At 52.0% G+C, this 15,038-nt stretch overlaps 7 protein-coding genes across 7 annotated transcripts; 2 read left to right on the forward strand and 5 right to left on the reverse strand.

Annotated features, from left to right (window-relative positions):
* The first annotated feature begins 221 nt into the window (after positions 1–221).
* CC84DRAFT_1163544 (uncharacterized protein) lies at positions 222–1,749 on the forward strand. Its single transcript, XM_018178288.1, has 2 exons — positions 222–619; positions 702–1,749. The coding sequence occupies exons 1-2, from the start codon at positions 303–305 to the stop codon at positions 1,480–1,482; spliced, it is 1,098 nt and encodes a 365-aa protein (XP_018037701.1). The 5' UTR covers positions 222–302; the 3' UTR covers positions 1,483–1,749.
* Positions 1,750–2,044: 295 nt separating this feature from the next.
* Positions 2,045–3,547, forward strand: CC84DRAFT_1163545 (uncharacterized protein). The gene is made up of 5 exons (XM_018178289.1): positions 2,045–2,258; positions 2,324–2,467; positions 2,516–2,569; positions 2,615–2,912; positions 2,961–3,547. Exons 1-5 carry the CDS (start codon positions 2,154–2,156, stop codon positions 3,398–3,400), a joined length of 1,041 nt encoding a protein of 346 aa, XP_018037702.1. The 5' UTR covers positions 2,045–2,153; the 3' UTR covers positions 3,401–3,547.
* Positions 3,548–3,698: 151 nt separating this feature from the next.
* Positions 3,699–4,045, reverse strand: CC84DRAFT_1163546 (uncharacterized protein). The gene has a single exon (XM_018178290.1). The coding sequence runs from the start codon at positions 4,037–4,039 to the stop codon at positions 3,770–3,772; it is 270 nt and encodes an 89-aa protein (XP_018037703.1). The 5' UTR covers positions 4,040–4,045; the 3' UTR covers positions 3,699–3,769.
* Positions 4,046–4,808: 763 nt separating this feature from the next.
* On the reverse strand, positions 4,809–5,723 carry CC84DRAFT_1088062 (uncharacterized protein; the record flags this gene model as incomplete). Its single annotated transcript, XM_018174234.1, has 1 exon — positions 4,809–5,723. The coding sequence occupies one exon, from the start codon at positions 5,721–5,723 to the stop codon at positions 4,809–4,811; it is 915 nt and encodes a 304-aa protein (XP_018037704.1).
* A 2,622-nt stretch (positions 5,724–8,345) lies between these two features.
* Positions 8,346–9,142, reverse strand: CC84DRAFT_1216313 (alpha/beta-hydrolase; the record flags this gene model as incomplete). The annotated part of the gene is made up of 2 exons (XM_018182788.1): positions 8,346–8,865; positions 8,922–9,142. 2 exons carry the CDS (start codon positions 9,140–9,142, stop codon positions 8,346–8,348), a joined length of 741 nt encoding a protein of 246 aa, XP_018037705.1.
* A 766-nt stretch (positions 9,143–9,908) lies between these two features.
* Positions 9,909–10,569, reverse strand: CC84DRAFT_1242785 (uncharacterized protein; the record flags this gene model as incomplete). Its single annotated transcript, XM_018184091.1, has 1 exon — positions 9,909–10,569. The coding sequence occupies one exon, from the start codon at positions 10,567–10,569 to the stop codon at positions 10,105–10,107; it is 465 nt and encodes a 154-aa protein (XP_018037706.1). The 3' UTR covers positions 9,909–10,104.
* Positions 10,570–11,933: 1,364 nt separating this feature from the next.
* On the reverse strand, positions 11,934–13,807 carry CC84DRAFT_1195564 (fatty-acyl-CoA synthase; the record flags this gene model as incomplete). Its single annotated transcript, XM_018181410.1, has 3 exons — positions 11,934–12,491; positions 12,548–13,687; positions 13,748–13,807. 3 exons carry the CDS (start codon positions 13,805–13,807, stop codon positions 11,934–11,936), a joined length of 1,758 nt encoding a protein of 585 aa, XP_018037707.1.
* Between the last annotated feature and the right edge of the window lie 1,231 nt (positions 13,808–15,038).

Raw genomic sequence — 15,038 nt, forward strand, 5'->3', positions numbered from 1 at the left:
GAAAACGTCTACTTCGCTAGGAAACTATGCCGAGGGCCATACCTTCGAACGTTTTCAAGGCGCGTCGAGAAGTTGATGACAGCGCATCGGTACCTAAACTGAAGATAAAGGTGTTCTGAGGTTGAACCGTAACACTAATTTACGTTATCGATATGATCACGTGGTATCTCTTGGCGTTTCCTAATTAACTTTTCGTTGCAGCGCTTGCTTCGCGATTCCATCAATCGCTCTGTTATTTATTATTATTTTCTGCTCAACCTTCCCGTTTGGCTTTCTCGACAGACCTATAATACCCGTTCAGCATGGCTCTGCCCCGCATTTGCTCACTAGGGCGCGGGCTTGTCTTCAGGGGCCCTATGTCACGTTTGGCCACCTCTGTCTTCTTATCCGGGCGCATCACAGTTCCGCATCGCTCATTCATCTCGGCATCCCGCCATTTACAAGAGGCTGTCCAGTCTACTACGAGTAGCTCTGCAAATGCACCTGCCCTGGCTTCTCAGGCACCAATACCTGAAGAACAACGAAGGAAAAATGCCCGTTCGGTCAAAGTTTTCAAAATACCCAGGCGTGCCACGAGGAGCAGAGTTGAAGCATTCTTTACGGATGCAGGTTTTCAAGTGTCAGTCCTTCTTCCTTGCCATATGGGGCTCCATCGACGCATGTGGAGGCTCACGTGATTGAAGCTGACCCATTCGTGTTAGTGTTGATACCCATATGAGCATTGATCGTTTCAGATATGAAGGCGATACGTTTGCATCAGTGGAGCTGGCAGATGAACAGCAAGCCCAGAGAGCCGTCAAGGAACTCAACGGAAACGCGTCCATGGGTAATGAAGTGTACCTCAGAGCGCTGAACCCGGAGTTTAATTGGGACGATTTCCTGTCAGGCAATCGTTATAGACACACTTACCTGGTGCGCGAGGACCAATCCGGAATTCGGCAAGCGGTCATGCCTCTTCTTGAAGGCCGCCGTGTACGGATTTCCGTTAAATATCCTGCATGGGGTAGCAAAGGCGATTCGCCCGCTCAGCGCCGTAACACAGATCTGAAAGTGTTGGAGCGTTCATTCGATCGATTTGGCATCGAGTCAATCAGCAGACTCACACCCCAGTTCGGAGAGAAGACGTTCCATCCCAAGTTCTTCTGCCACATCGACTTCACCACCAAACAGGGCGCTGACGAGGCTATTCGGGCAATGCATGATAAGGAGTGTGAGGGTGTGCTCGTCTGGGCACGGGCGACTGAAGTCGACGCGGCCAAAGCGTACCAGATCGGAAGGTTGGACAAAGAACTGTTGGCAGAATTGCAAGAGAAGGGTTTGGCGCCAGCAGATTCGGATATCCACGAAGACTGGGTGTCGAAAACCGCGAAGAAGGATCCCAAGGACTTTGATCGCCACAGGAACTGGACTGATCCGACGAACCCACCCAAGAAGCGCGCTTATCGCTCGAAGGCAACAAAGCCGGCGCAGACAACGGTGTAAACAGAAGCGGAGTGGAACTGGCGCAGCGGTACTTCGGAGGTGAAAGAGCCGCAAGGATGTAATTGTATGTATTATACCGGGGCCACGTTTCAGGCTCGCTGGTACCGTTCGGTTCTAAGGTCCCAAAGGTGTGTATCATTATTCGTTGCTATCGCAACTTCTGTAAACTGCATAGAAGGCCTCTCGCTGCGCCCCCAGAGATCGAATGCCGGGTATATCCCGCACGATTCACAATGTATAAATAGCGAACATTCGTGCAAGCTGCTCCACACCAGTGCCACAGTGAGGACTATGGTGGTTCACATATCGAGACGGTTGTTTCGAAGCTATACAGCGACCATAGCTAGGTGAATTGCCACCGAGGTACTGTAGCGTCCAACAACACAGCACCACCAACGCGTAGCGACACCAACTCCGCCAGCGCTCGCCAGCAGTCCCGCATCAGCCTCCTCATCCGGTCAACTCTAAGCGCAAAGCATCGAATCACGCTTCTGGCCTCCACTTCGCGAGCCAATCAGCGCTCGCTACGTTTAACATCCCAATCGTCGCCGGGTCACCGCACTTTACCTGCATGCAGCCACCCAGGCCCGACATGACGCGCGGAACCCAAAGCGTGCACCCATCTGTTTAAATGCAAGGTTGCCCCAGAATTCAACGTTGCAAGCATCACAATGGCGGATGCACCGGCTCCCACAGTCCCGCCCGTCCCAACGACGTACCGCGAGCGACTCGCACAATTTAGGATCTTGGAAGAGAAGAGATTCGAGTTGATTGAAGTATGACTCCTCGGAGGTCGGGCTTCGATTGGTTAAGAACGCGTTGCTGATCATCGCCTCGGTAGGAATTGTTGGAGAAGCTCGAGAAAACCGAAGCGAAGCTGGCACAGACCGAACTCGACCTCAATTCGGAGCAAAATGTCCGACGCACACTGCAGGCTGAGGTCGTCGAGGCGAGAGAGAAGGAGAGTGCGATGGCACAGAGACAGGTCCGTCGTGCTTCAGACTTCGACACGTTCTTCTCTCATACATTGTAGGCACGACGACCGTTCGCGCTAGTCCTGATTGATGCTGATGCGGACGGGTTCTTGGTGCGTCGGTCCGTCTATTGGGAGGCACCGAACTAATGCGAGTAGTTCCAAGACAAGTACCTGACCAGGAAAGCACAAGGTGGCGAGCAGTTGGCAGACGAGCTCCTGATCCGGACAAGGGAGTACCTGAGGCCGCAGTTCGACGACGCAGACAGCATGGACATCCTCGTACGGGTGTACGCTAATCTGGAGGGAATGGCGAACTACCTGGTTCGGCAAGACAAAGTAAGGAACCTGGGTGCACTCCGTGCGATGTCGACGGGCTTCTGCGGGCGAATCTCGAGCTTCGACTTCATCGACATTGGCGTCGGTAAAGAGGGTAGTTCAGGACGTAAGCTTAGAGGTACGTGTTCCCAACAACTCTTTCAACAGTCAAACTCACTAGCTACAGAGAACCTGTCCTTCTACACATCAAGCGTGCATCTCCGCCACGTCATCGTGGCATGCTCACCCACGGATCTACCCGCTTCACTACTATCTAACATGCCGCTGGAGAAGGTAACACTGGTAGAGTCGATGCCACTACCCACAGCTCTCACCACACTGCCAATCAAGGTCACCAAGTTTGCGACACTTTTCCCGCCTCCGCCCTCGCCCAAGTCACCACGGCCAAGAGGCCGGAACGGAGCACAACTCCAGCTCATGCAGCAGGAGGATGCCGATGGCGGTGCCACCTGGCTCGTCATCAACCCTGAGCGGAGCAAGTCCCAGGGTGCCGCTCTTCGAAGACGGAACGCGTCCGAAGATGAGAATTCGAGCTTGAGCATCTCGATCGGGCCGGACAACACTGTGAGCGTGGACAGTGGGAGACGGCGGCGTATCATGGGCTAAGGGTGTGTCCGCGGAGTCGGGCAACGTGACAGCGATGGTAGCATTGGCGTTGGGACCCAAAAGGATCCATAGGTTTACTGGATAAGATTGATCTGCATTTTCGGCATAGCATAGCATAGCATAGCATCACATGCGCTCATCACGCACCCATTCTCTTGTTCCCCAACTGTTCTTACGGGGCATCGCTTACACCAAAATCGTCCACGCCGCTGACTCCGTCACCCCACCATACGGGTCATCGTCCCTCTCATAGAAAGACTCATCGGTAGGACCCCCGCGAAACGCATACCCGAACCAGAATCTTCCGCCCGTGCTCCCGCTGTTGGTTGCTTCATTACTATCAGCCTCGTCATCAATTTCCACGTATCATCACAGTTTATTGTTACCTTGGAAAGCAAGCGCGCTGGTGCAGGCAGTGAAGCTGGCGCAAGCTGCGAGCACATGCGCGCCCCAGGTGGTGGCGTTGTACTCGGTCAAGTTGGCATTGTAGCCTGCGATGATGTTGGCGGGGAAGAGATAGGAATCTGCCACCCAATTGAGCGGCGGCGTGAGTGCGACGGGGGCGAAGGAGGCGGCGAGCGAGGGAATAGAGTGGAGGAGGAGGGATGCTGCGGGGAGGATGATGCTGAACGTCCGCATCGGGAGGTGTTTTTTCAGAGCAAAGAAAAAGATATGAAGCGATCGTGCAAGTGAATTACAAGACAAAGCTGCAGGCTCAGATTCCGACGATCAAATTTGGATGGAAGTGTTACTTGAAATTCGACCTGATAACCTCGACTGCACTGACGATATAGAGTTTGTATATACTTCTCGGATGCACCATGGTATGTTGAACATCTCCATTGGCAATAAGCGTCGGAATGTGGCGGTGAGAATGGAAGATGCTCTGCGACACTTCCAGACGTGGCTAGCAGGGCTACTGTCGATAGTGCGGTTATCTACATATCGATGTTGTTCTTCTCACAATCATCGCAGTAATCTACTTCTTTCTGAAGTGGTGTATGTTTCCGTGAATGTTGTATGGTACCTCGGGTTCCGACAATTTCCCATCTGCCGCTATTTACTCTCCTTACATAGTCGCGGATGACTATGCCGATATGTTACACGAATGAATGGCAATTGTTTGTACCTCTTTGCCTGGGTGACCGGCCCGTGTTGATGCAACGTCAGGCCCCAGCCCCGTGCATCCGCCAATATGGGAAGGACCCGTTCGATTCGGAATCCTAATCATGGCCCGACCGCAGCTTTGCGGCTCCGGTGTCCCCCAGCCGGTCAGCCATTGCCCTTCATTGCCCCGAAAGCGCAGCGTAGCTCCTTGGGCTTTGCGGATCTGCAATAGAGACTACTATTGCACGGATATGTCTCGTGCCCTCTTCTAGGTTCCTTTGTCTGTGAAGCATCATCCTCATCACCCCATCATCTTCTTCCCACTGTCATCCTCCGCATACAATACCTCCTCTCGTATCCATGCAGTAACGCCCTCGGTACACAACCTTCCCACCTCGTCCCAGTTCCCGTCTTTCGCCTCCTTCCTCACCCTCGTCGAGCTAATACCCATGCCGGTACCCTCAACCATGTCGATGTTTTCTCCCCATCCCGCCTCGAACCCATCTTTCTCCAGCGCACCGTCCTTGATGTTCTGCAAGTACTTCTCCTGGTCCTCTACCGTCCCAAACTCTTTGGAGGAAGAGTCATTCTTATCATACGGCCTCTGCGTAACCCTCAGCTTGTGCCCCGCATCGAAAAATGGCTTAAGCGCAGACAGCGGCGGCTTGTATTCAGCGTAATATTTCGGATTGCACAAGCGAATCAGCGTGTCGTAGCCAACAAGATGAACGTGTATGGGCTTTGAGGCGTAGATCTCGGGTGCCTCGGCGGCAATGGCGACGGATTTGTCTGTGTAGTACGGCTCTTTTGTTAGGCCGATGTCGATGCTGACATTCTTCGTGTCTTCGGAAGCGCTCGAGGAGCCCTGAAGGTTGCGCAAGACGTCCTCGGCGAAGACAGTCATGAGCGCGATGCGCTGCACGAAGCTCGCGGGGCTGGGCGCTTTATCGGCATTGTGTGTGCTGAAGAGCAGGAGTAAGCGGGCGGGGTTCTCTTCACCCTGTAGTCGATTGTTCAAAGCGGAAGTCGCGAGCGATAGGTGCGCGCGAGAGGGCGGGTTGAAGGACGAGTCGAGGATGTAGAGCGTGCGGGGTTGCGTGGGTGACGGGTTGATCGTCCGGACGACGTGGAACTTCGACGGTGAGGCGTTGAACGTCTCGAGAGACGATTGGAGAGAAGGGAGGAGCGATCGGAGAGTGGAGATTCGCGTCGACATGTCGTCCATTGTGATGTGGTGGACTGCGCGCAGCAGACCTCCGGGATGTTTGGGATGCAAACGCTGAGTCATTTGTCGTTGTAGCAATGACGAAAAGCGAGTCATGTGTGACTCTACATCTCACGCTAGGCCGCTACCACAGCACTACACTGCCAACGAACAGCTCCGATATAAATAAATCTACTTGTTCTCAGGACCGAGAGTGGCCGTGGTCGTACGGTCTCATCAACAATGCCTCATCTCACCAAATCGACAATTCGCGTCTTCATCATTTGTGCTCAAGCTGCCAATCCCCCCTAGCACTGAACCCCACCTCACTCTTTGTGTCCAGTTTCTGGGGCTCATGCATGGCATACAGCACTGCAAGCTGCGAAGACTTCCATACCGGCACCTTCGCCGTACTCAGCACTGTGGCGTTGATGTCGGATAAGCTCCGATGATCTCCAATGATGCTGGAGATGGTCGTGTTCGTAAGATTGGCGTTTGATCCTGTGTTTGCCTTCGTCAACGAATGAAAGAGTGAACTGGGGTCATTAGGGATGCCTACTTGTGATATCGTTACCGTCGATGAATCCATTCGACCACGCATCTGGCCCTGAAGGCCAGAAGTAGTGCGTCGATCGTGGCACCGTTGTCGGCCGAGCTGTGTACTGCAGGGGCTATAGCTGAATCTGAACCGCTTGCTAGAGGAATATTGAGAAAATCAGCATGAATATAATAATCAGAGCACCTAAATGGACGAGTCGACCAACAGGAAGATTCAGCAATTTAGATCGGCTAGGAAAGAGCTCTCTGATGACACTCACGGTACCGTAGATAGGGTGAAGAACAAGACCAGGCTGCCCAGTGGGCTCGAGTGGCTTCGTCAAATTTCTGCACGTGTATCGCTTTGCGTTACTTTTTGAACCACAGCCATTTCAACTGGCCAATGAAAGCTTCAGTCGGAAAGCTGACAATAGAGTTGGGACGATCTGTTGGTGGTGTTCGCACATAGCAAGCCAGAAGGCGTCAACTCAAGCAACTTGCGCAAGAAACGCCACGACCGTGCTGATCTGTATGGATATAGGCCACTCTTCTATAGATTTGTTGTGAAAACTGGTCAGAATATATACCGTACTCGCGATTATCGCTACATCCATAATCCAAGCGAACAGTTCCCATTGTCACTCGCTTATCCGGTACAATCCTGTTCTTCCGCTGGTCTCGTAGGCATTGGTGTTGAAGTTTGTCTTTTCTTAACGGTAGCATTGTCGATGGGTTTCTATATCAAGGCGAGGGCTGATCGGTGAGTAATGGGCTTCCATACTTGGTTGCTGCCCGTAGAAACCAGAGGAGCGTGCCATATCGCCACGCAACAATGTGATGGAGATCGAAAAGAAGCGTGAAAGATGGAACGCAGAGGAGAACCCAAGGCTCTCATCTCTGCGTCCGTGTGCGGCTACAGCATCAGGCTGGCCACAAAAAGATAGCGCTTGATACCCTTGTTCGACTCGTATATCGTTGCCACCTACAAATTTCAGAATCCTCAGCCTTGTTGCTGTTGACCACCCAGTATGACCCGGTCGCGCCACATTTCAGGCCTGTTGGCTAATGTTGACAAGGCAAACGTTGATTTGACCGGACTTGGGAAGTATACATGATTATGCATTTGTGGTGCTCGTGTTGTCGAAGATTTAATGCAACAACATGTGAAGTGACTAAACTTGCGCTTCCGGCCCCCCGGACCTATGTTCTTTCTATTCTCATCGTTTGAGCGGGAGATTCAGAGGTCCAGTGATTTATTGGTGGGCCTAGCGTACTGGATCAAACTTTTCATTTCTGCTAGTTACCACAGGTAGGAATCCTTGAACATGATGGCAGGAAACCTAGTGGTACATAGAAAAGGAGCATTTGAATTGACACAGAGGCTTATCCAAGCTCGGTTCTGCAGTCTTTGACTGTAGTACCTTAGTATGGGCATATCACTCTGATTCGCATCTGCCCGTTGCACTTGATGCAATATGCAAGACTCACGGATTGGATCATCAGATTCTCGAGCGCCAATGTGCCTGGATTTTTCGGTGCCGAGCTGGGGGAACGAGATTGAAGTTGCTTGAGAATCTGGAATAGTGAGACGGCGCGCGGTTAGAGACTCAGCGAGCTCGGGAGTGGAAGCTCGCGCAGATTCCGCTGCGGCCTGGGGCGCATGTGGACCGTCAAGCTGCGTACCAATAGTTCCTTGCGCTGGCCAAAAGTTTTAAGCGTCTCCCGGTAGCGAATAATATGTTCGTTCGTGATGTAGATGTGGGACCAGAAGGTTGGAAGGCAGATCTGCTCCCACTTCTTGCATACGTGGACAGAATTGGCTCGGCAAGAGTAGCTACCTACACATCGATGTGTAGGTATGCTGGTGTAGAGCTCAATTGCAATCCCTGCCAACATAGGATACAATCGTAGCTTTAAGGAAATAAACAGAATGTGCAGGTGACATTTTGGATGTCCGGTGAGATATCGGCCCGAGTTGAGTGGAGGAAGCGATTAGAAGTTGTTGATCATTCAGGAATACACGCAGGCCAGTCCGTCCCCCCTTCAACACATTTCCCTGCTACGAGTCGGCAGCCTTCTTTACCCAACACCAACGCTCTAAGAAGAGTGCAGGAACTCTTTGAAATAACTAACAGCCGAGTTCTTCGCCCTCTCCAGTCCATCCTTCTGCTTCGGATCATTCTGATCACCCTTCGCGGCAAACCCATGCGTCAGTCCAGGGAAGTAAACGTACTCATACGGCACACCAATGGTCGGAATAACCTTGTTTGCGTACTCCTTCAGCTCAGGCGTAAACATCTGGTCGTGCTCCGGAGCGAGAATCTGCACAGGCACCTTCACATTGTCGATCTCAGTCTGCTCCACAAGCGAAGGATGCGCCATGCTAATCGCATCAACCAGAGACGGATCCGCGCCGAGTCGGAAGCACGCCCAAGCACCCCAGCAGTACCCAATGGCGGCAGTTTTCTTGTACTTCGCCTTTAGGGCCTTCGCCACCTCCAAAATCTCAGGGAAGCGCGTGTCCTTGCCGTGTCGGCCGATGAAGTCTGGCACGGAGAACTTTTCGCGCTTTGCTGGGTTGGTGAGGGTCTCCGGAGGGATGACCTCGCCGTCGAAGCTGGATGGCGCTGGTGAGCACGTGATCATAAGAGAGCATAGCGCTGGTGTACGTACAAGTCCGGGAGATAGACGGTGACGTTTGCTTCTTTCGCAAAGTGGTCTGCCAACAGTCTCAGGTTGGGAAACGTCCAACCAAAAATGTCGTGGATGATCATGACGGCGGCATCTTTGTTGTCGCCTGTTACGTAGGCTTTGCTGCCTGCGATCTTGGACTCGGAGCCGTTCGGCGTGCCGTTCCAGTTGAAGCCGCTTTTGCACTTTTCGCAGGACGACATTGTGATAGAAATTGAGTGATAATGTAACAATGAAATTGCTGTTGAAGTGTCTGATTGTGCTGAGAAACCAAAACGCCTTCACTGAAGCTGAACTTATAGTATTGACGTGATGAGGGGCTGAGGTGGGGCAGGTCGACAAATGCAGGCATGGTTACGAATTGTACGCAAAACTGCGGCGTTTAGATTATTCCGCCAGCAAAATGCCCGATGGATCGGCCAGATTACAGGCCGAGAATGTCACTAGCCTAGCGAGGACAAATGATAAGCTCGCGCACCTTGTAATCTGCGCCGTTACACTATGAATGAGCGAGCTATCTTCGGGTCCGAAAATAAGCTCACGGGTCCCTTATGCTTACCGTGGTGATGAAGAGCCAATTGCGTTGCATCGGCTTTATGGGCTGCATGCGCTAGAAAGTATTGCCTATTTGGGTGTACTTTTTTGTTTCGATGACGTCCGGGTTACCCTAATTTGCACTGTGAAGCCTTGCGCGTAGAGACTTTTCCGGTTCTATTGATCAATCCAAGCATCCCGTGTGAAGCATTAATCGAGTTCCAACTTTGAAGCTCCCGAGGATCTAGAAATAGAACAACCCAAATTCGTCTTCAGTTCATCATACTTCTCGAGACATGCTCTGTCTGTGACCCACTCTGTGCTACACCCCCCTCTCCATCATTGGAAGATGTAAGCTCGCATAAGCTACCACTAGCAATTTTTTACGGACTGCAAGGCAAGTTGTCTCCACCGCGCTGCCTTTTCAACTCTGCAGCCACTGGTATCCACTCAATGTCCTCGTCAATCCTCGGATCTAGCGGATAATGCACCCAAACGACATCGCCTTTCTTTTGATACACCAACACAAAGCTTCGTGGAAGTGTAGGTAGGTACATGTCCGTGTTTCGCCAATGAACCCGGCGTACCTCCCTTGCAATTTGATCGAACCGCGAAGCTACCCAGTCCAAGCTCAGAGCGGATATTGCAATAATCCATTTGCGGCGCGGATTGTTCCGACGGTGTAAAAATCGCCCCCGCGGTAGCTCTGCATCTGAAAGAGGCCTTGGTAGTGAGCAGGGTTCATGCGGTTTAAGTGGAAAGGATGGTCTCCTATCAATTTCCGGACGATCTCAGGCTGCATTCGGTCCTCTCGGTAGGCTATAGCTTTCATGGACAGCAGCATTTCGCATCTTGCGATGTCATGGAACACAGGATTGCAGTTGTATCCCAAAACTTTCCTCTCCCAGGAATTTCCGAGCTCGGCTTCCATGTCTCCTCTACGAAATAGTGGATCGTCGTGTTCTAAATTGAGCCACTTGCTATAGGCGTGAAATACTTTGTGGACAAGAGTTGCAGCGAAGAGAAACTGTGTTCGCATCCAGGTATCCACGTCTGCATTCTGCAGATCCTGTGAGAAGTGCTGGTAGAAAGTCATTGTGTAGGACTATGACAGGATGGTGGCGATGAGGGTCGGCGATGTCACGCCAGTCGCGTTCTCCGAAGTGGCGGAAAAAGTGTAGGTGACGAATACTCTCATATGTAGCACCAAAGTTTCCACCTTCCTCGCCAAATCCAGGCCTGATTATCAGGGTAGGATCCTTACCTAGTGCGTCGAGTTTATCCTTGACGTTGTCGCAAGCTTCGTCGGATTTGGAGTATTTCTTTGAAGAGATATACATTCTCCCAGATGGAGTCTCTTTGCGACGACCATATGTATAACTAGTGGGTGAACCAACCTAGAGTACAATCTTCGGTGAAGAATAGTGTAGCGAGTCGTAAAGCCTTATGTAGTTAATCATAAGAAAACCCGTCAAGTTGACTGGGACCAGTGGCTCAACGATCCAGCCCAAATATAGGTACAATTTCGTTTTCAAGAAGTCGTTTCTTAAAAGGTCCGACTCTATGTATGCAACCATAGAGATCCAGCCTCTTTGAAAGCGCGATATAAGCTCACTTAAGCAATCTTGGGCGTTTTCAGACATTTCAGAGGTAGGCAATACGTGTTTGGTGCAATCGTGGTACTGTAGAAGTAGCCATGTAGAAAGAGAAGCCGAAAACAAATGATGTCGGCGATGCTGATGTTGAATCATGTGGCCTGGGTAGCCCCGTCGTCGACGCTGGAAGTAGCCATCGCTGGTGAAGACAGTTGCGGGGACCGGAACGTGTCCTTCAGGCTGGTTCGCGTGCGATCGCTGCGGGAAATAGGGTATATTGATGAGGGGTGGTGTTGAGGTGATTGGAACGTAGAAACACAGCTTCCAGCAAAGTTCAATCGCGGCTTTGTAAATTGATCGAAGCAAATGATAACTGTATGCATTTGCGCAGTCTGCACACCCCTGAATGCGGGGTTTAGTCTTGCTGAATGATGTGCTGCCAAGTGGTAGATGAACATTCGTTTGTCTACCTCTTTATGCACACAAGTGCTTCCATGCACGTACAGCTATATGCTATTTAAGAGGCTTGGCATAATTTATCAGCACAATGTGTTGGCGCATAAGCAGAATGCGTGAAGATTTGAGACATAGTCAGGCTCAGAAGGATGTTTGGTGCCCAATTCATTCCCGTAGACCTCGGCATCCACGAATCATTCGCGCTACGCGTGCCGCCAGGGCGTAATCGTCGATATCATTTGTGAGGGCTTCTTATTCAGGGGTTACTGTGCATGGACTTTTGCGACGAAAGGTTTCATGTTTGGGATTATCATTGTCGACCACAATAAGCATCGTAGCTTCCCCATGTCGCGCTCCTTGCACCTTTACTCCGTCCCCCACTTCCAGTCCTCCCTTCTTACTATCCACGTTACAACTTCGCAACCTCTCGCAAAGGTCGTTCCCATCGTTGCACCTCCGGATCGAACACCTGAGGAAAGTATCGCGGCCCAAGGACCTTTTTTTGTACTTTGCCTGTGGCCGTTTTTGGTAGCTCACCACTCACAACGCGCAGCAGAGTGGGCATTTTGTACCCAGCTAGCCGCGCTCGCAGATCGTTGCGCACAGCATCAATGGTCAAGATATGCTCCCCATTTCCATGTGACAACAGGAAAGCGCCGGTCAGCTCTTCATCCTGCAGCGATACGAGCGCCGCAACCCTCTGGCCGAACTCCTCATCGGATACACCACAACAAACCGCCTCCGCGATATACGGCAGAGCTAGTAATTCTCGCTCGACGTCGAGTGCAGAGATCTTATAACCACCTGATTTTATAATATCGACCGATGCCCTTCCGACGATGTAATAGTACGACGTTCCGTTCGCAACAACCTCCCGTCTCGCAATGTCTCCAGTACGAAAGTAGCCTTCCTCGTCGTGGGCTTGAGCTGTGGCCTGAGGATCTCGGAGATAGGCACTAAACATGTGCTGGATTGGCTCGTCAGTAACACACGACATGCTATATCACAGAAGAGCTTGCGTACTGGGCTGCGAACGAGTACCTCGCCTTCGTCCCCCGCAGAGAGCTTGACATCCACGCCGCTCACGCATTCGCCAACTGAGCCATCGGGCGCCTTATCATCATCCAAGCCAACCATAAAAATCGCCCCGAACTCCGTGGCACCATACCTTTGCCTGATTTTTTTCTGCATTATTGTCGCCCAAAAGTGGTTGAGTGAAGAAGGAAGCGCCGACGTTCCACAGAGACAAGCTCGGAACTGTCTGGCACCCGCTACATATTTATGAAGCTCTGCCGATGGTAACATCACCAGCCTGCGTTGATAGTGGCGTCTCATGCGCATGTAGATTGTTGGGACCCCGGAGAAAAACGTCAGCCGCCGGCTCTTGTCTGTTGCACCTTCTTTCCACCGCTCCCACATCCACTCCTCGTCGAAGCTGCCGCTGCGGAATTCGATACGGCTCCCAGAAAGCAGGAATGGGAAGAAATTGATACCAACGCCAGTGGCATGGTGCACTGGCAAGACATGGAGCATCACATCGTCTTCAGTGAGGCGAAAGTGGTCTGCCACCGAGAGAGCGCAGTCAGACACGAACGACCGTCTCATGACCGCGCCTTTGGGAGGGCCTGTCGTCCCGCTGGTAAAGATAACAACAGCTGGGCTATTTTCTTCGAGGACACGATCTGACGAGATCTGGATCATGGCCGCGCTGAGCGTGGGTGTGGAAGTGGAGGGCGCAATCGATACGCTTTGGAATTGTTCGTCGCTCGTGGACCGGATCAATTTCTCGAGCTGAACAGCTTTTGCTTGATCTGCAGAGCTCACCAGTACCACTGAAGCACACGACTTTTCTACGTAGTAAGCCGCTTCCTGCACTGATAAAGCTGATGCGATGGGCACTGCAGCGGCCCCGAGTGCCAGTATAGCCAGCATGGCTACCGTGTACTCATACCCACCGCTTGCCAATATCGCGATGTATGCCTCATCACGTTGCTCGAGCGCTGCAGCTGTTGCACAGACTAAACTGCTGAGAACCTTCTCGCGCAAAGCCAGTACATCGGAGAGCAACTCGAGATGTGTACGTTGGTGTCCGGACCGTGCATCAACAATGGCTATGCGTGCGGGCGATTGTCCTGCGAAGCGAAGCAGCCTACTGAATAGAGGCTTACGTCCATCAGTCGGATTTCGCAAATAAGTAGCATAAATGTATCAAAGGACGCTCACTGAGTTCGGCAGTACGTGGTACCCCGCATGCGGAGGAACCAAGAGACAACGATCGTTCATCTAGGCTTGCGCAGAAAAGAGTTGTCCCCGAATCCTTTCTATACCGAGGCAGCGTCTTGACATTGCGCTGGGGGGCTACAATATCTATGCAAGCAGAAAGATCACGAGTCACCTTGTGAGTGTCATCATACAATGCCGGCCAGCGTCGGTATCTTCGACAATCCATCGACTTGGTCGGTTGCCCCGCATCCAGGCTGCCGACTACCGACGAACAACTTAGCTGACGTGTGACAGGCAGTATCTTACCGAACATTGAAGTAAGACGCTTCATGGAAACGGCCATGTATCCTGGCATCCTTGCCGACCCGAAAGAGTCGTCGTCAAGTTCGCCGACAGAAGCGGAGCATGTTGGAGCTACCTATCAGCGCCGAGTCGGAGGAGCGCCAGGGTCCGTCCGTCTGCCTACACTAGAATCTATTTGCACTGCGCGTGTCCCCGTAATTGGCACCATAAAGACCGTTCCGTCCCCGGATTGTACAAGAGCAGGAAGGTTTTCCAGTCGAAGCAATTGCCAATTTGGTTCACGCACAGATGCAGCCACCCAAAATCGCCTAGCGATCACAGAGCCACGCCTCCAGCCCGCATCATGTTCCGCATAATCTCACTGCATGATGAATCTACATCGAACGGCGCCCTACCTAATCCTGGGGTCTTCTCTGAACATGGCTCTTCTCAAACGTTCTTTGATAGCAGCATGTTCCACCTTTTCGCCGTGGCGGGCTTCGACGACGGCTCGTGGTGACTTTCTTTCCCCGAATCAATAAACTTTCGCTGGAGAATCTGCGCTACACACGTCGGCTGGACTGGCTGTGCATATCGACGAATGACATCGTCCCTAGACCTACGACCGCTACACAACGAGGTGGTACCGCAGGCAATAGAGTCGTGAAGCTGTCCCTGGTTCAAAGAAGAGCACCCTTTCCTCCCTGAGTCTGTCTTACAGCGCACAGCAATCTTTCAATGTGTGCTCGGTTCGGCTTACCGATTTGCAATTGCCTGGGCCGTAGCCGCTTGCAGTACATACCGATGGTACCGAGATCGGTGAGAGACATGTAAGTTTCTTGCATACGTCGCACTGGCGGGTCCCAAAAATACATGATCACAGAGTCTACGCCTGGTAGGAGCCGAATCCTTGCCTGGCATAATCAGTGGAATAATGTTAGCAGGCTGGAGCAGACTGCCACGCTCGCTAGCGGAGCCCTGATGATCTATCCACGCGGCAAGGAATCGT

The sequence above is a fragment of the Paraphaeosphaeria sporulosa genome (genome assembly GCF_001642045.1).
Source record: "Paraphaeosphaeria sporulosa strain AP3s5-JAC2a unplaced genomic scaffold CC84scaffold_4, whole genome shotgun sequence".
NCBI classification, from domain to species: Eukaryota; Fungi; Ascomycota; class Dothideomycetes; order Pleosporales; family Didymosphaeriaceae; genus Paraphaeosphaeria; species Paraphaeosphaeria sporulosa.